Here is a 20,673-nt window from a genome sequence, read left to right on the forward strand (position 1 = left end):
GACTGTGGGAACTGGGTGCAGTGATGCTGTCTTCGCAGAATAAATGCGCGGAAAATACTTAAACTAATAGCCTATGCTATTTATACTCATGCAGTAGGCTATCCTATATTAATATTGATCTCATCTTAACTATTTCAAGTAGGCTTAGCCTACTGGAGATCATTTATCGGCGTTTAATAATATAAACAAAAGCCTATGTCAGAGTTTAGTTTGACTCAGATGAGCTGTAAAGAGGTTAATATTCGGCGTAGGCCTACTTATATTTATAAGAATGGTTCAGAGTTGTAGCCAGGAAAATGCATTTAGAAGTAAAACTATTTACCGGTATCTATGTCGACTGTCAACAAATTGTTTGTGTGCCCCTCCCCACAATTTATTATTTTTGTGGTTGATCTGTGCTGAACTGGCAGAATAGCCATTTTCCATCGTGATGTGTTATTTTTATTTTTCAGTCTGAGGGAATTCAATAAATTATTTACTTTCTTTGCACAACACTAGCGGTTTGTCTATTACGCCCCATTAAATGACAACGATTATTCTGTACATTCTGTCCAGACATCTGTTATTTCTATACCGGTAAATCACACTGATAAGTAACACATACAATTAAGAGTTTGCCTTATGTTATATATCATTCGAACCATCGAACTCAAGATTTATAGCAATTTATTTAATGCAAATCCAAATTATTCATAAACCATACAATGTTTATTATAACAATTCGCTACTAGGAGTCTAGGACTACAATAAGCAATATTTAAAAAATTACACACTCATTTATTTTCTGTCTGTCCAATAAATATTAAAATACGCAATTAGCCATTTAGTATTTAGGCTATACTACTACTACGACTACTCATATCTTTTTTATAATAATAATAATGATAATAATAATACAAATAATAATCATCATAATGATATACAGTTAAATTTATCTGTGATTAAAAGCGGTGTCTTAATTATAGTGTCATTGTATGATTCTGAAAATATTATAGTAATTTGATAATCTCGCCTAAATAGCGTTATTTAATGGTTTTCCAACACCAGTATTATATATACACCAAATAAAACTCGGCGTTAAACAACTTAAAATTGCAATTTGGTGGATTATTCAGCTAATAATAAAAAAGGATTTTAATGGATTTAATTTGCTTTGAACGTTCGCTTCTGGCAGTTTGTTTCTTAGAGGCCTATTTCTTTATATTTAATACACGAAAAAACTAATAGAGGCCTACGTGAATCTATATAATCTACTCGTAACTTCATTGCACGTCGCTCTCGATTAGAGCCTCTGCATACCTCTGCATAATGTAATGTAACGTACCTCTACAATAAGTAATGTTTATACGAAAAAATACGAACGTAAATTATATCTTTCAGATGATAATGCATTGTGTAACATTTGTTTGCACTGTAGCCTACTATGTTGCGATCGTCGATGGGCATGTTTCTTTAATTTGTTTAGACTACATATGGAACATTTAAAAATATTTACGTCGTCTTTTTGTAAGATATCTACTCATTAAAATAAAAAATACATGACTGAATGGAAAGCTCAGGCAGGTTCACTTTGGCCGCATGTCAGGTTTTCTTTTGTTAAAGAATTCCTTGATGGCAAACTGGGAAGACTGCACTGCACAACAATGAGGAATATTTATATACATTCAAACAACCACCACACCAGGGACAGATTAATCAACAAGTAGAAGAAAGCATATATACAATTTTGAAAACAGTTAGCAGTTAACCACCTCCCCCATCACACACCAGCATCCATATAGTCTACATCCATCTAACCCCACTAGACACGCGCTCTTACATTCTCACTTGCTCTGCCTGCTCTGGGACAGTAGAATGAAAGATGTTTACAGAAGAGGGTCAGTGAATGAAGTGGTGGATTCATCCTCCTGACTCATTCGCCTGAGCTCCTCCTCCCCACCCCAGAGTAAGGCTCTATTTGAGCTTTCAGGACTCCAGTGAAAGCAGACGCATTAGCTAAGGCACTGAGGGAAGTTTCTCCACCCCCACACTCCCCTCCATTGACAGAACCAAGACCGTGTCACCTCTAGGACTGGCCTGGACCATCAGTCACCGCTCCTCAGCGTGGACCACTCCAACTGAAGAACATACGCACGTTTGTTTTGAGTTTTTGAATTACTGCTCAGAGGAAAATGGTTGCAGACCTTTCGACTTGACTATGAAGGTTTGTCGGACTTGACTTGCGGCTTTCGAGCAGGAGGCCTGGACTGGGAACTCTTTTTCAGGTTTTACGGCTGCATCGCCCTACTCGAAGACGTCGAAAGTTGTGCCCGCCAGGGTCGGGAACAAAGTGGCGGAGTTAAGGCTGGCGGACCTTGGCGGACTGATGGGGTCGGACGTGCGGGACCTGAACGCCCTGCTGCCTGCCGTCCCGACTCTCCCGGGGGGAAGCGGGAGCTGCGCCCTCCCCGTCAGCAGCACCCCGCAGTGGGGCCCCGTTTTAGACTTCCACGGCGGCTCTCCGTACGGCTCGCTCCCATCCCACCCCTTCATCAAGCAAGAGCCGGGCTGGACCGCGGCCGACTCCCACGAGGACCCGCACTGCAGCCTCAGCGCCTTCACGGTGCACTTCTCCGGCCAGTTCACCGGGACGGGGGCCTGCAGGTACGGGGCTTTCGGGGCCCCTGCGCCCAGCCCAGCCCCCAGCAATCAGGCCAGGATGTTTACCAATGGACCCTATCTGCCCAACTGTGTGGACAGCCCACCGGCCCCGAGGAACCAGGGTAAGCCTTCAACACTCCTCCATCGCTGTCTAAAAATGTGCAGGCGCGGGCCATTCTTCAGGCAACATGTCAACAACTTCCATCCACTGAACTACATTTTCAGGCCTGCTAGTATTGAAGAGAATTATTGCTATATGTTTTGTAGTTATTGTGGGTTGATGTGTTTGATGCAATAAAGGGTATAGGAATTTTGTATTATGCTCATCCATATTTGTATTGCGGAAAACTAGCATTATGCTTTGGCTGAATCCGCACAGAGGAACTGTATTTGTCTTTCCATAACTCAGCCTAAAGTTACATGCAGATCATCATGCATAGCTGTTTGTAATCATGGCTGATCAAACAGGTGCTGATTCTGTTTGGAATAATCATTATCATCATCTTTCTTCAGTTGAATATTTGGGGTTTTCCTTGAAAATGAAACTTAATTTGTGATGCGCTTTTTTAGATTCTCGTTACAATGCATTACAGATGAAATTTAAAAAATGCCATTAAATATTACAATTTTAATGAAGTTATTATATGACAGGCACTAGAATGAAATGTTTCAATACTTATTCATGAGTATATATGTATATATCTCATACCCCTATTTATGCACATTTAAAATGAAACAATGGGAGTTGTCAGGGTTAAAATGTTTGCATTTATATTTTATAAAGTAATGTGAATTACTAAAATAATGCTCATAATACAAATCGTACATATTATGTTGTTTCAAATAAAAAGCGAACCAGTTTTCAGTGGAAATATAATATATAAGTGCTGCCTGTCCTTGACTTTTTTGGCATCAAGATCATTGGTAATGCTTTTATTGTATATTTTTCAGTGCCTTTAATCACAAGAAATTTTGAGTTATTGCTGGTAATCACAGTTATTATTAAATAAACAAAACCAGCATAACGAAGGACAGCATAGAATCAGAGTTTCAACCTTAGGTGAACTTTGTCAGGTCTCAGAACCCAGAACTCATGAATATTATGTCAAATTTAAACTTCGCAGTTTTGTCCTTAGGTGATACGGAGCGTTTGCAGATTTGTCAGTTCATTACCTCATCTAAATATAATGTGCATATGACCACTGGTTTTTAAACTAATATTTATTCAAAGTCATCATTCTATCCATCACTGAAATAATTATTAATAGTTTCATTATATATTTATGAGAATATCATGATTTCCCCCCCCCCCTATAAAACAGTCAAACAATACTTAATTTAAAGTGCATGCATTGTGTAGTGGAACAATGGTTGTCAATATTAGAGTAGTGCATTTTGTTTTCTGTTTCATTTTGGCAGTCAAGGTTGTGGCTTGGTACGTTAAACAACAGGATGTGGGAACAGGGCGAGTTTAGCCTATGGCTTCTTTTTGTCCAAAGTCTCTGCTATAATAATCTTCCAAGACAAACCTATGGTCTCACAAACCCCATTCCACCGTGCCCACCACACCAGTTTGGTCCACAGCATCCAATATCTGTGGTCCTTCTCAAGGAGGGACATTGGTGTCTCCTCAAAATGGGACAGTTGTCTCTAAACAGATGAACAGACCATAGCTTTACAGTCAGCGCAATTAAAAAGAATGCGCTATTGAGAATGACTTGTTGAAGGGCCCAACCTCTTTATCAAGTTCCTTCAGGAGAAGTGGCAGGCTAACACCAGGAAAACATAGCCAAGAATCAATCTGCTTGGAGAACCACTGTGAAGGTCACTAGGGGTATGCACAAAGCCGGGATAAGACAATCTGCCAAAATGGTGTGTGTACGTATGTGTGTGTGTGTGTGTGTGTCTGTGTGTGTGAAGTGCGGGAAACTCTGTTAGAAGAAGAAAGAGAGGTCTGTTTCATGAGTTATTGAGCTGATAAGGAGTACAACGCAGCTGTGAGACTGGACTCTCTCTGCCTTTGACCGCAAGATTCCTAGACCATACTCACACATATCCTTTTTTTCCCTCTCAAGATTTATAACAGCAGGTGAAAGATTGCCCCCTCGTCGCAATGTCCAAACAAACACTGAAATCAAAATATAATTTTCACGGCCAATATAGTCATGAATCAAAATGTAATATGGAATTAAAATTATTCATTTTGCTAACTTTTATTTCCAAGAAATGCGTGTCAGCGTTTGGACGTGAGCAAATTTCCCAAAGTGTCGTAATAGGGTTTCCTGAATTCAGCATGAATAACTGAAAGAAATGTTGACATATTCCCATGACAAAACCAGTGAATTATCATATCAGATGTTACACTGTATGAATCAGTGTCATATACAGGATATTATAAATGTTTTTATTTAATAATATATATAATAAATTATTTCTGGGGTATTTTAAGGAATATTTCAACAAAATAACACACTGCTGTCCCTCTGCATGACTCTTTGTTAATTTAATTATTAAAAAACATGGATGCTCCTCCGAACGAAACATACTTACTTGCAAAATAGTCTTTTATGAAAACTTGTCAAAAGGCCTCATTTATGTCTTTTGAAAAAGGCTGTTTGTTGATTAAAAGAACCATATGCACAAGAAGCAATGACACATTGAGGGGAAAAGGGATTCTGGGACATAATACCCCATTACGTTTTACCGCGCTCCCAGCCCAACCAGTACTGCAGCTCGGCCAGCCCGAGAGAGCTTTGGGAAAGGGCGCTGAACTGGTCGGAGGGACTCCCCTCTTAGAGCCCTGTCTCAGTTCTGTAGGCACTCTCTCAATCAGCTCGACTCTCACTGAAACACGTCAGGCCTCGGCAGAAGAAAAATAGGGGGCCTTAATGAGTTTGGTGTTGGAGGGTGCTGTGAAAGTGCCCGGCGGTTATTGATGGGAGGTGGCGCTGAGACGTGGTGATTTACGAGCCGGTGTCGACCAGGGGTCGGGGCTTTGCATGATTCACCCAGAGTCCGGCGTCACCCCTCCGGCGTCCAGCTGAGGTTTTGTTTTTACCTGGGGCGTTTCCTCTCACCTCCAGGCAGACGGGCGGTGGGATGGAATTTAAAAATGCGCCCTGTTTCAGATATGGATGCGGGACAGTTGGTGGTTCCCCTGGTGTCAAACTTAACATATACAATTTATATTTCTGTAAACTACTGCTAATGTTTAAATGCTTACATTTATCATCACCTCAATGCCTTGTGATGTCTCACCGGTGTAAAATAAGCATAGCACACTAGTCGAACCAGTTGATACATATTCATTGTTTCATTTCATATTCAATGTGATGGAGTACTGAGCCAAAAAAACAGAAATTGTACCAACTGTCCAAATACTTATGTATCTCACTGTACATGCTCTGTTTCTCAGAGAGGAAACATGCTTAGCACTGTCATTTTCCTAAGAGTATGTAGCCAGTAATGTGTACAGTAAATAAATATGGTGTAGTTTTAAAAAATATGTCATGGTAAACATGACTACTCTTAGGAGACTTTTTGTAACTTTTGTTTTCTCTTGTCTATGAGTGACCTACTTCATACATTAAATTGACCATGAAATTATAAAACCAGCGACCTTCAAATGATTGTGCAAACACAATGTTTGTCAGGATTGATAATTGCACAAATTGTGATTTATTTCTGAGAATATTTTCTCTTGTATTATGCACAATGAAGGGTGATAAAGCTGACTTCCAGTGCACATCTCTTAGCAGTTATTATGAAGACACTTCCAAAAAGAGACATTTGTTTTGGAAATTATCTGTGCCTAAAATACATTTCCTTGTAGTAAACAGATGTCCATAACCTCGGAGATTAAACATGAGGTTAATGTAATGTTCCCCATTTCTCTCCACCAATCCCTTCACAGGTTATGGCTCAGTGGCGTTTGACAGCGCTCTCAACTATGGTCACACTCCCTCACACCACACCTCCCAGTTCTCCAACCAGTCCTTCAAGCACGAGGACCCTCTAACTCAACCAACCAACATGGGTAATGAGCACAGAACTCAGACCAACTGCCTCTGTCCTATGCTGCTGCTGCTGTGTGTTTCTGCTTGTTTTTGTTTCTTTGTGTGGGTATACTTTATGTGTCCGCATTCATGCTTGTACGTATGCGCATACGTGTGTATATGGAGATGATGGGAGTATTTTCCAGTTATGCTAAATTATAGTTCTTATACCATATCAACTCTATTAATTGACTAAACACTGACTGATATATCATTAATCATGAACATAACAGGTATAATGGAAACATTACCAGCTGTTGGCTTAGTTGCCTAAGTGTGTGCTGTAAGTTACAAAGAAAGGTATCACTGCTACGGAAGAAAAGCACTAGAAGGCTACACGAGGTAATCTGCAAGTTCAAAACAAGTGGCATCAGTTAGGGGACATCGAGAGGTGAGCAACAACTTGTCTTCTGGCAGTCCAGTTTACAATGACGTGTCTGTCAATGTGCCAATAAACTATTATTGTGTGCAACAAATTAACATGGTTTTCTTTTCATTATGCTGTTCATAATAGAGCTGTTACAGTATACAGCTTCATGTGTATTTCCAGTCTTCATCATTGGAATGTGGCACCATTTTCAGTTTAATATTCCCTTTTTGTGCAAATCGATTTTTTCATGCAATAACATGGGATTGCCATGGTTTAGCAACACATCTAGATAGTCTGAATATCTAACACAAAGGGAAAATTATCTGTGCTTTTCGCAAATGGTATTTGGGTCCGAAAACAGCCTTAGTAGGTATGTATTCTTTGTATGTGTTAGGCTAAATGTAGCCAATGTGGAACTACTATTTTTGGTTTTTCTGTGAGGGGATGTCTTCCATTGTGAAATCAGATACAAGTTAATTAACTTACACCTAGCCTTTTCCTGTCAGAATAACAAATCCAAAGCACCCATTTTTGCCCCTTCTGTATGTTCTTCCCCACTCAGTGTATAAAAAGCTAACAACCAGCCAACCAGTAACCTTTCTCTTAATTTTGCAGAGATAAATTATTCCACTTTTTTTCTGGAGGAAATGGCAATATGGGAAACTACTGGAATGTTTCAATCTACCAGGGGACCAATTCACAATGTTTTCAACAGCGCAGATTGTTTGTATGCTGTTTGATATAGAGGCGAGAGGGTTGACTTTCTTTGCTTCAAAAGGACTATTGTTTTCAGAATTTAAGTGTGTATGAGGCTAGTTTGGCTCGAGTGCCTTCTTTGACATTTCAGCTTTTCATCTTTGAGAATTAATTACTCCTGGGTTAAACAGGCTAATAAACAAGGTTCACTGAAAGCACACAGCTCTGAATCAGCATTGAGACACAGCAAACTGAACTGATTAGTTAAGCATAATGTAGCCCAGTGACACAACATTTCCATAGTTCAGCATGCGTAAATGTATACACCTGAGGATAGTCTTACTGAGGACTGTGATCATAAATGGTAGTTCAGATTTTTGTTCTTTCATACTCCCACTCACATTTCACATACTAATGCAGAAGTGCTTGTCTCCATGGGATTGGGAATTCTATTTTATTTTCCAAGAAGGAGACTTAAAATTAATCAACTGGTTTGCTTTATTGATGTTACACAGAGGACTTGGTTCTGTAGCTGCTTTCTCCTTCTAGTGATGTAAAATATGACATCTTTGAATGTGCAGGTCTTAGTTTTGAAGTTCTGAGAAAGGGTGCTTTGGTTCATTTGACCTGTGTATGATTTTAGCATTGAGAGAACAGTGAGTGGTGATATTTAGGCTTTTTTGGCATTTGACGTTTCCCAAATGCAAGGTTGAATGGGGAGGGTGCAATGTTTAGCATGTGGTTTCCATGATGACACAAGGGGGAGAGGGAGACGGTACTTCAGGCTGCCTGACCCGTGTCTTTGTTTACAGGTGAGCAGCAGTACCCAGCTCCGCCTCCTGTGTACAGCTGCCACACCCCGTCTGAGACCTGCCCTAGCAACCAGACACTGCTCCTGAGGAACCCCTACAGCAGGTACCACGCTGACCCTCCTGCACGGCCCTCTGCCCCTCCGGCAACCAAGCTTTATGACTTATGTTGGTCCAGTTACAAGACATTCCTTCCTGGGTATGAAGGCACAAAGTGTGCCTTAGTATTGGCTAGTCCAGAGGCGCCCAGTCATGTGCCACGGAGGGCTGTATGCAGGTATTCATTCCAACCAATCACTGCACCTCCTGGTTTCACCAATTAACACAACTTCACCAATGGGTTAGACAGATAGAATAAAAGGGTTTTATGCATTACAACGGAGCAGCCTTGATGGATGGGATGTTTATTCAACTGAAAGGACAGTATTGCAGGTTTTGATTTAAGCCACTTGATCAAGTCACTTAATGCTCTGTACATATTTTCTCAGAATTATGGTACTTTTGATTTTCCAGTATGTGAGAGAAATGTTCTTTGTTATGATTCCAAGTCCAGATCAAAGCAGACAAATTCTAATGACCAAAGTTACCAAATTTCTGCAGTAATTTGACCCTCACACCAGACCTGTGTGAATATAAGGACATGTTAGTACACATAAAGACTAATATCTCAGGAAAGAACATTGGTGGAATTTTATTTCCTGTCACTATAAACAATATTTAAAGTAGGTGTCATATTTGGGATTGTTGGGCGGAACTCTCTGTTGGTTTGGTATATCCCTCCTCCTGTACCCATCCACATGGACAAGATTGGCTGACATTGAGGAAAGATAAAGATATTCCTATTGGTGTACAATTAAGTGCCAGAACTGACCATAGTGCTGTGGAATTTTTTTACTGAATCATTGGCTGAGGGTTGTGACTGTCCTTTTGGCTTTAAAATGCCCAAAATACACAAACACAGACCATACAGAATGTTCATTGCCACGGCAGGGTTTTTTTTCTAGTGACCTGCAGACATTTTGTTTGTTTGTGGAGAGAACATTTGACATTGGGCTTTAAAGAAGCTTCCAAAAGTCACGTTGCCATTGAGCACATCCTGTAGCTGGGGAAGGATGCTATGAGGTGAAAGAGGCAGGAAGAGGAACACTGTGAGAGTCTGTGCTGGAGTCTAGTGGGAGAACTTCACTCCTGATATAATCAAAATAAAGACATCAATCAGTTTGCATACAACAACACACTATACAACCCCTCCACATCCCTCCTATCCAATCAAACCTCACTCTTAATTATTTTGTGTATTTAGTTTAAAATAGATTGACTGATTCACAAAATGATCCCTTGGGAAACAGTATTTTTGGGGATAAGGAGGAAGGGGAGGAATCAGAATTATATTACATCAGAGTGGACCACAATTACAAACAAATTGTTTCCCTGTTTAACCAACAGACAAGGATCAAATGATTTAATATTACTTTTTATATAGCAATAGTTATCTTTATATATACATATTTACAAATGTATATATTCCTTAAATAATGTGTTTTTCAATTGCAATAATTTCATATTAATATTTGTGTGTTTGTGTGTGTGAGTGTGTGTGTGTGTGTGTGTGTGTGTGTGTGTGTGCATGTGTACGTATGTACCCTCAGAGGTCAAATCTGTTCCTACTTCATAGCAGAATCTAAAGCTAGGCTAGTGGTATGCTTCTCTCTGGTTCAAAAGGGCAGCTCTGCACAGCAGTGCCCAGCAAGCCAAGATAAACTCAATGTGATCTACTACTGGTTTCCTTTAGAATTCCCCATTCCACAATTAGAGTCTAGCCTTCTGAATAGTGCAGCCCTTACCTTTCTCAGAGCTCCAACTTAACTTAAGAACCTTTAGTTACCTTATTTTAGTGTGAACAGTCCTGGACAGTCTCAAAGGGTGATGCGTAATGGAACGGCATGCATTAAACCGCATTAGTCAGCTTTACTGTGTACTTACATGCAGTGATAACTTTATTAGCCATTTATTAGACTTATTTTTTAGACTTATCGATCATCTACTGCTGTAGCCCATCCACTTCAAAGTTTGACATGTTGTGTGTTCAGAGATACTCTTCTGCATACTACTGTTGCAACGCGTTGTTATTTGAGTTACTGTCACCTTCCTGTCAGCTTGAACCATTCTGGCCATTCTCCTCTGACCTCTCTCATTAACTCTCATTAAGGCATTTTCATAATTTGATACCAGCCCAAGCCCACAGACATCTGCTGCACACTGGATGTTCTTTGTTTATTGTGAGACACTATTGTGCATGGAAATCCCAGATCAGTAGTTTCTGAGATACTCAAGCCACCCTGTCAACAATCATGGTAAAAGTCACTTAGATCACATTTCTCCTCCATTGTGCTGTTTGGTTTGAACAACAACTGAACTTCTGGATCGTGTCTGCATGCTTTTATGCAATTGAATTGCTGCCACATGATTGCCGGGTTAGATATTGGCATTAAACCCTCACAGTAACCTTTGAGCCATTCCCTAATCATAAGCTTGTCTAAAAGTATTTACATTGGCAGGTACGACCTGATCAACTCCAAGCTGGCTGGATATTTCAAACAAGGTCCTGCAGGATTGACTGCCCCCACATCATGGCCAATGCCACTTAAATTAGCTCACATGCATTATTCCAATAGAGGAATATGCATGGTTCTTGGTTAAGGGATAAGTGTGTCTCGCAGCTGGTAGTCTTACAGTTGCATGGTAAGTAGGTAGAGACTCCTGTGCAATGACCCCTACACTCTCTGGAGAAATCTTCTTTGGCTTGTGTCCATCTAGGAACATTTTTATTTCTTTATGGAACCCCCGTATCGTGGATGTGAAGTGTGAAGGCTCCCAGACAAATAACCATTTTGCCTCACAAAGTATCCTTGAACTAGATAGATAGGGTTCTTCTATGGAGTGTACCTGCCAAAGTGTGCCATCCAAGCCCTATGTGACATAAAAACCACCTCCAGCGGGACTCTTCAGATGCGTGGAACTATGTGCTGATGCAGATCAGTACCAGCATCCAGGCAGACTCAACCAAACGTCTGAAGAGTCTGGATCCATGGAAACTGAGTCCAGAATGGCTGATAATGGCTCTGTCACCATGATGGATGACAGTGTCCGCTGTGTATAATTAATGATAAGCAGAGTATTTAGAAGCTTAGAGTTAATAATCCCTTCAATATGCTTTGTCAAGTCAAAGATTCCTCCTCAAAACCAATCCAGCTTGATGCTGCAAGAACCTTATATGCTACGCACCAGGCACCAAATCGCCCAAAGTGTTCCCGTGTAGTAGTGAAAAACCGAAGTGTTTCACTGGTTCTGATAAGTCTGAAAATATGTGTTTGTGTAAGCATCTGCCAGGATAAATAATGATCCCGGTGTTTAGGTTTTTAATAATGGATCGGTATTTGAGTCTCTAGAGTGTGTGGGACTGGATTAATTCATCACTCTGGAGGTGTGGGTTCGCTTCTTTGTGCTGTGCATTCATTCCATGTTACCCAGGATGCCTCTGAGGGGAGATTTTTCAATTACAAGGTAGCTTTTGTTTAATTTCCTTGCACTGCACTTGGATTTCTGTCTGTTCTTTTCAAATCTAGTATCCCCCTGAGTCTTCAAAAAAAAAAAGGGTGAAGTTTTTTTGTTCTTTTCTATTCATTTTGGTCGCTGGAGTGATGCCAAAATTTGGCATGTCTGGAATTTACGGCATGGAGCGCTGCTAACATACTAGCATTCATCATGAAGAGGCATGTCACTTTGTCCTCCTCCTGTCAACTACAAAAAAACATTCCTATCGGGATTTACACATATTGATACCAGCCCAAACCGCAGTCTCTGATTATCATTGACCCAGGACAAAATCCCATGTTCGGCCTATTGGCATTCTCTAAATGGGCCAAAAATGACACAGTCTGATTGGTTAAAAAAGGCTCTGTGAAACATACCAAGCAGCTACAGTCTGTCTCATCTGCTATGGATTGAACATCTCATCCAAAACTCTTCCTCACTTGCACAGAGAACTTTCTTTTATCTCTCCTAATCCATCATACCATGCCCGACACTGGCAGTGTATGTGTCCAGAGCCGTCGGTATGGGTGATCTGGGACAAACTCCATACCTGATGTTCCTCTGTGGCCCTTGATCTCCTGCCTGCAGCATTGTGTCTTGAAGACTTCAGGAATCCCCAGCCTGTCGACACACGCAGATAGCTTGTCGATGGGTTCTCCCGGAGGATGATCTCCAGAGGGAGGCCTCGCGGGTTCCCCCGCAGACCCTAATGACGGGGCGGGCGTGCTGTGCTACGGCTCTCCACTCGGCTGTTTTATGGCCTCAACGCGCCCTCTAAATCTTCCAGCATGCGGCGTTAGACATTGTTTTGTCTGTTCCCAAGGAATATATCCTGTGGAAACGTTTCCTGAGCAGAAGGGCAGCCTTGACCGGCATGCTCCGAGATGCAGTAGAGGGAGGGGTTTGGCCCGAGGGAGCTGGGGAAATGAACTGGGGCACAATGGGACAACGCAATCCCAGAGACCGCCCAGATCCACACTGAGGTTAGGGGGAAGGACTGACCCCTCCACCACCGCAAAAAGCAAAGACGCAAGGATGGCCTACATCTGCTGATGTCTACTGCTCGAGGAAATGGAGGTACTTACAAAGCTATGGAAGCTAGCCCAGATGCTTGGGTTCATCTCTGGCAAAGCAAGCCAAGGGATTTATGTGTCCTGTCCAGACGAATGAACAGACCTTTATCTCTGAAGCTACAGATTCATCTCCAAAATGAATTGAATGAATTGTATTCAATGAGTTTTCCATCAGGAGGAAAGAACAGTCAAAATTAATCAGACAACAGACAATCAGTAGGGTTATATTAAGGCAGTTGTGTGATTAGCTATTATGAGTATATTGTTTATACTGATACAGTATATCAAAGGCTACTTGTAGCCATTTTTCTAAAACTACAAACAATCAAACAGTGTTTTCACAACCAATGACATTTCATTAGATGAATTCCTATTGTGGGAAAAAATGATTGCTGAAGGAAAATGTACATTTTGCAAATAACAGTGCAAGTGAATGCCATATTCACTATCTGTAGGATGATTGCTCATGTCTGCCTAAACATTGGGAACTATATATCATAAATCTTTCACTTTAAGAGCTCCTAAGTGGTTGGGTCATTAAAGATGCTTGTCATTAAAAGATTTGGAATCTATGCTTTAGAAATTGCAGGCACGTGTCTGGACCATGTCATGAGCCATGAATAGAGTTTGAGTGGGTTTGTTCTTCCAAGCAGGCTGGGGTTCCAAGAATGTGCAACAACAAGGTCCAAACTGTTTTAAATAAAACAAATACTTCAGATGTTAATCAAATCATTATACAGGGTTACTTGCTGAATGTGGCTGACATTTTTACACACCATTTACTACCATTTACTCCATGGTTAAACTGCTGGATCTAAAGGCATGGCATGTTTAGCAGTTTAGTTCAAGGATACATAGGCAACATTCTACTTTGCAAGTGAACCTGCAACCTATTGACACTAGACCACTGCACTGCACTCTTACCAGCTATACTTGACCATTTTATGAGCAGATGTTCAGGTTCTCTGAAAGTTTCCGATGAACCAATGATTATATAAAACCCTGGAATGCAAGAAGATTAGATGGTCAAACAGTCATCTGGTCATATAGGAACTATAAAACAAGCTATAAAACAGGGCAGCTAATTTGCCCTAATCTGGGGGTCAAATGCAGGGCCAGCTAACTGCCTGGCAATAGGTATAAATTTTGGGATGTGGGGAAGTTGCCCATTTATCTTTCTGGGAGTTGTACCTCAGGCAAATTTAGTATCTTGTGGAGCAAAGAACAAATTTACTACCCAAAGTAAAGATAAATACATTTTAATACATGACAGCCAATGTTACTTGGAATTATTTACTTAAATTATTTAAGTTGGCCATTATTGTTGCATAATTCTAAAAATGCAAAACAGAACCACTTATCTTATGATGAGTCAACAGTTGAAAATAATTTCAGAATATTATTCTCAATGTCCCTCAGAGTCTGACATTCTCTCTGACATCCTCAAAAGTCTGACTAGGAACGGGAAACAGTATGTCCTGATATGACACATTTTCACACGGATATGTAACAATGCGTAACACTGCCGGTGGCTGTTTCAGCCTTTCTCTTTTGTAATTAAAATTTGTGCTGTGCTTAAACCGTGGCTTGGGTTCCTCTCTCCTCCGCAGCCACGCCACGGGCTACGAGAGTGAGCCGAGCACGCCGATGCTGTACAGCTGCAGCACCCAGTACCACATCCACACCCACGGAATGTTCCGGGGCATCCAGGTCAGTGTTCGGGCGGTCACCTGCAGGTCACACACTCCCGGTATCTCCTCCCTGCCAGCTCTTCGTCATGTGCCTCGGGGGCCAAGGTCGGGACACAGAGTCCGCTAAGCTCCAGCGCAACACCGAGGTGGATACTTTGTTGGATGGATGTGCTTCACAAGATTCCCCCCGTCACCACATTTCTGCCTCGGAAGTACGGCTTGAGCAACACACGCTGTTAAAAACCGACTGCTTGTTACCCTTGACAGAGGTGATACACAAAAGGCAGACTCAACATTTATTTTCTGAAACAAATGTCATTTGGTTTCCAGTGTTAATAGATAAATATTTTAATTCATGTCTGTTAGCTGAGAAGGAAGTTTCTAGAAGAAAGCACTGGAGGCATTCTCAGAGAAGAGTAATTAAAATGACTCCTCGTTGCTCTTTCATAGTTCCCCAAGGCACTTTCTTCTCTTCCATTGAACTGATTTTTTTCTGTCTAGTCATTGCAGTGTCAGCTACACCAACGCATACAGCACTACAGCTGAACTTCCAGACTGTTACAAAAATCCATTTGACCATTCTCTTCCTCCTCTGTTTCTTTTGGCTGAAAGGATATATAGCACATATTTATAAAAAAATAAAATAATTGACCCAATCAGACTTATACAGTAGCTTTCTAGTTAATTAGTTCACAATATTGCTTTCATTTGAGGAGTCAGGTTCCCTTGGGACCTTGGGCAAGACAAAAAGCTTTCATACTTGTGATGCTGCATTAATTGCTCCTGGGAGAATTAAGCAGCCACGATGCAAAGCTGGTACTAATTGAAAGCAGATGGTATGAAGTGCGGAGTTGGAGTGAGGAGCTGGGGAGATTGAGTCCCGAGATTGTCTGCCTCGCCACCGTAACTAAGGGTCAACATTTAAATAACAAATCAGAAACATGAGACAATTTGGGTGATCATTTTACAGCAAAATTGCAACAATGTGGCCATTAAACTAGATAAATCACTTGTTCCCTCTAATCTTGAGCCTTTGCTGTTAGGCCATCAAGTTTTATTGCAGAAGCCGGAGATATCAAAGTAAGTTTATTTTAGCATCGTATGTGCTGTACAGCACTATGTCATTGTGTAATTCAGTCAGCCTTGCATTGCATTACAATAAACCAAAATGGCTATGAATGCTGGACAAGGGGGTAATTCTACACTATCCTTTCAGTCAAAGATTTAATGATTACATAGACATCTTTGTACATGACATTAAATCTTACACCACTGAAAGTTTTACAACATTCTTGTATCACATTAAAACATGGCTGCTGTCAGACATTCAGTGGCGTCAGACCACTTCACTTTTTGCACACTTTATTGTGTTGTAGATTGAATTTTAAATAGATAAAATTGCCATCAATCTACACTCAATGGAAAAGTGCCATCTTCAGGGCTTTCCACAGATGTTCTTTGGGGTTTGCAGTCTACGCTTTGGCTGGGCCACTCACAGACAGTCAGAGACTTGTCCCGAAGCCACTCCAGCATTGTCTTGGCTGTATGCTTCAGGTCATTGTTGTGCTTGTCGCCCCAGTCTAAGGTCGCTTGCACTCTTGAGCACATTTTCTTCAAGGACTTGGCTGCATTCATACTTCCCTCAATTCTGACAAGTCTCCCTGTCCCTGCCACTGAGAAGCACCCCCATAGCATGGTGCTGCCACCATCATGCTTCACCGTAGGGATGGTATTAGCCAGGTGAAGAGAAGTGCCTGCCGTTTGCCAGACAGTGCTTGGAGTTCTGCCCAAAGAATTACATTTTTGTCTCATCAGACCAGATAATCTTTTTCCTCATGCTCAAGGCAAACTCCAAGCTTGCTGTCATATGCTTTTTACTCAAACATGGCTTCCATCTAGCAACTATTAAGGCCCGATTTATGGAGTGCTGCTGAGATGGTTGTCCTTCCGGCAGGTTCCAAAGCTCTGTTAGAGTGACCATTGGGTTCTTGGTCACCTCCCTGACCAAGGCCCTTCTTGCTTAGTTACAACTTCTTCCATTTCACAATTATTGAGGCCAATGTGCTCCTGGGAACATTCAAAGCTTTAGAATTGGATTCATACCATTGACTTGATCTGTGCCTTGCCACCAGTTTATCGCTACAATTTTATTCAGGACTTCATGGCTTGGTTTTTGTCCCGACATGCAGTGTGAATTGTATGTTCACTTTCTCATTATGAATTATTGAGTGTAGATTGATGGGCAAAATGGCAACTACAGCTGTGAGTTTACAATATGCACTACTGTGGTGAAAACAGACAGAGAACAACAACGGAGCATTTACATTTTTATTGTAGATAATTCTTGCCTAAATAGTTATTGCGGCATGGTGTCTATCTAAATAGGCTTTTACAGTGAGAATCGTAAGCATTTGGACAGTGACGCAATTTTAAAGGGCTGTATTTCTTACACGGTTCACTGTCCAACCCTTACCTGACTGTACGTGGCTACACAAGAGGGTGAGACCATGGGCTATTTGTTTCTTTGTGTCTGTGAATTCTGTAAATTGTGAGATTTTAAATTCTATGTCTGTCTGCACCCCCTGAATCCTGGCACAGGACGTCCGGCGGATGCCTGCCATAACCCCCTCAATTATGAGGTCATCGGAGACCAATGAGAAACGGCCATTCATGTGCGCATACCCTGGCTGCAACAAGAGATACTTCAAACTGTCCCATCTGCAGATGCACAGCCGTAAGCACACAGGTGAGGTCAGAAGAGGTGGACACGGTGACCACCCAGCTGTCAGTACGACTTCCTGATTAGAATTATTGTTCTGCCAGCGATTAGTTTGGCCTGAAATACAGTAGGTTGCTTTAGGGTTAAACTATTGAAACTATTATAGTGTTTATAATGAGCTTCAATGGAATGTCAATGTCAATGCAAATATTACATCTTGGAGCTTTTTACAAGATAGTGGAGAATTCTGCCTGAACATATATAGATGTATCTGAAATTTTTGTTAGTATCTGGCCCACCAGTTATTCCTTTACTGAATGGTATTTTATATTTAGCTGTTTATAAATTGTGAAACATTCAGCTCTGATTAAGACATAACCCAGGTAAATATTTTGGATCGGTTTGATAAAGGGTACCATGGTGCAGTTTCATGGATATTGCGAAAAGGTTGGTCAACACCTTTTTGGCACTCAGTAACAGCAGATCTACTGGTGAGGGGGTTAACCTTGTCTTTTGTGAGGTATTGAATAGATATAATATGCAATCACTCAAAGATTAAAAATGATTTACTGTCAACAGGCACTTATAAGAAACCACAACTCATATGGTATCTACTTGGCTTGCATAGATATTTTATACAGACCACCAGTATTAGTTCTGACAGTCGAACTTGAGTTAGCACTAAAAACAGATTCCATAGCTAGACTGGGTAAGGATTTGACTCAGGTCAACCTAAAAACCCCATAAAGAATCAACTTGATAAAATGCATGTGTGTAAGACAAGGATCAGCAACTCACAGTGCTAAAGCTTTTCCACCCACCCTTTACCAGGAAGTTACAGTAGGTGAGCAGTCTGGCAATTCAGTAGCACTAATTAACCAGGAGAAAGAGAACCTGGGCTTGATTTGTATTTGAGGGCCAGAGCTGATGATCCCTGGTGTATGACAAGTGGGGTGGCACTTAAAATCTGTATGCTTGAACTAAGGAGGGGCGCAAGATGGGGAGTCAAATTTACCGGTTTACTGTTTCCCCGCATAGGAGAGAAGCCCTACCTGTGTGACTACACAGACTGCGGCCGGAGGTTCTCAAGATCTGATCAACTGAAGCGGCACCAGAGGAGACATACAGGTCAGCCACTTACTTCTTGCCACTTGCCTCTCTATCCCCTTTCTCCACCCTCTCCTTCTCTCTCGCCGCTCCACTTCCCGTGCTGGCTGACCTGCCACGTTCCTCTCTCTCCCTGTGTGTGTGCCCAGGTGTAAAACCTTTCCAGTGTGAGACCTGTCAGAGAAAGTTTTCACGTTCTGACCATCTTAAGACCCACACCAGGACTCATACAGGTAAAACAAGTGCGTATACATTTATATTTCCCTATTGCTTTTTGCCGTTGTCACCACGCCTTGCTGTATCCAAGCATGCAGTCTAACTGTTCGTTGCTAGACAGAATGGATCACAATCATATGGAAATGATCTGTATTAAATCAGTGTCTCAAATTATGTCTGGTTTGGTAAAATGCAATTGCATGACCTTATTTTGGCCAGCCTATTAATAATGAAGCAGATTCAAAATGAATCTTTGTTTTTAACGTGTTTCCAGAATGTTGTCAAAATTATTTTGTAGAATTTCTCATAGATTTTCCCCTTGAAGTACCCCTACAAATGTTCCTGTCTTGTTTGCTGCTTCCCTCCATTTTGAAACCTTTCCCTGTCTTTGCAGGTGAGAAGCCATTCACCTGCAGGTGGCCCAACTGTCAGAAAAAGTTTGCCAGGTCTGACGAGCTGGTACGCCATCACAGCATGCATCAGAGAAACCTGACAAAGCTGCAGCTGGCCATGTGACCTGACTGACCAATGACTGTCCTGGAACAAATGTGTCTGCTGAACACAGGCTCAAACAGCGACACCAGTGACTGTCGCCTAGCACCAGCCTGATGTTACTGGGGCTGGTTAACCTATCATGCGTTCCCATACTAGCCAAGGCACGGACGTTCGCTAGCTGAAATGTGTTTTCTGTTAAAGCGTAACCCGAGTCCCTCCATTACAGATGGAGGTTAATATCTCCTTTCACCTTCTGTAGTTATTGTTAAAATGCTGTCTTGTGTGTGCCATGGACTGTGAGCAGTCTGAGACAAACGTATTTATTTTTGTAATAAAAATGTCAGCTTCTATTTCAATCTGTGCAAAGAGGTCCTTGTTTCCTTCATCTTTTCCATGGGTTTTCATGGTCCGTCCTATTCACTAGAATCAGAACCATGTACTGGTCCTTCAAAATTTGATTGTTACATTGACATCTTACATTGAGACAAGACATGATTTTATATTACATCACATAACATGGCTACATGAGTTGACAATAAATAAGTGATGTGGTTTGAGAACCATCTCTTTCATCTTCAGTAATGTCATCAAATGCTTTGGATTAGTTGATTATTTAACCATTTTTAAAAATATCACATATATATATATAGACCTATTGACCTAGTGAACCCTTAAGAAGTATTCTTTGCTTTATTGTGATACTTCAAGAGCAGTGTGGTACAGGAACTAAAGCATTTTTATAGCCGGAAGAAATGGTTAAGCAGTTTTAATTTTTCACGTGTCCTTTACAGTGTATACAAGTACCAAACATTAAAAAGCCTTTTAATACAATACAGTAAAGTCGAAACTGGAGTTGCCCCCCTCCTCCTTTTGAATAAATTGATAGCATAGTGTTTGTTATTTTTTCAGACAGCTTTTAATTAAAGAAGACTGGACGTGAGCGCTGAGTCCGGCAGCTGCGTCGGCTCAGGGGCGGTGTCGGGTTTCCCCAGCCTCCGCTAACAGGGAAGGGCACGTAGCCTCCGAGAGCCGCTGACCACCGAGTGACCCGACCAGGTCCTGACCACACTCAATCCACCTGACAAGAGCCATCAGAGGAGAGTTCGCTCTGGTTAGATTTGGAAATGTAAAAAAAAAAAAAAAAAAAAAAAAAAACCGAATGCTTTTTTATCTCTACACATTTCTTCGCGGATTCCTCTCGGATTCTT

The 20,673-nt window shown here is 41.3% G+C and overlaps 1 protein-coding gene across 5 annotated transcripts; it reads left to right on the forward strand.

Annotated features, from left to right (window-relative positions):
- Window positions 1-2,091: 2,091 nt before the first annotated feature.
- On the forward strand, window positions 2,092-19,733 carry LOC133130683 (Wilms tumor protein homolog). Of its 5 annotated transcripts, none has more exons than XM_061245435.1 (8): window positions 2,092-2,762; window positions 6,554-6,676; window positions 8,574-8,784; window positions 14,848-14,947; window positions 17,527-17,674; window positions 18,686-18,775; window positions 18,904-18,996; window positions 19,365-19,733. In XM_061245435.1, the coding sequence occupies exons 1-8, from the start codon at window positions 2,366-2,368 to the stop codon at window positions 19,484-19,486; spliced, it is 1,284 nt and encodes a 427-aa protein (XP_061101419.1). In that variant the 5' UTR covers window positions 2,092-2,365; the 3' UTR covers window positions 19,487-19,733. The 5 variants fall into 5 exon arrangements, with proteins under 5 accessions (XP_061101419.1, XP_061101420.1, XP_061101421.1 ...); XM_061245436.1 differs by having other exon boundaries at window positions 8,574-8,760; window positions 14,833-14,947; XM_061245437.1 differs by having other exon boundaries at window positions 8,574-8,676.
- Window positions 19,734-20,673: the final 940 nt, after the last annotated feature.

The sequence above is a fragment of the Conger conger genome, chromosome 6, assembly GCF_963514075.1.
Source record: "Conger conger chromosome 6, fConCon1.1, whole genome shotgun sequence".
Taxonomy (NCBI): domain Eukaryota; kingdom Metazoa; phylum Chordata; class Actinopteri; order Anguilliformes; family Congridae; genus Conger; species Conger conger.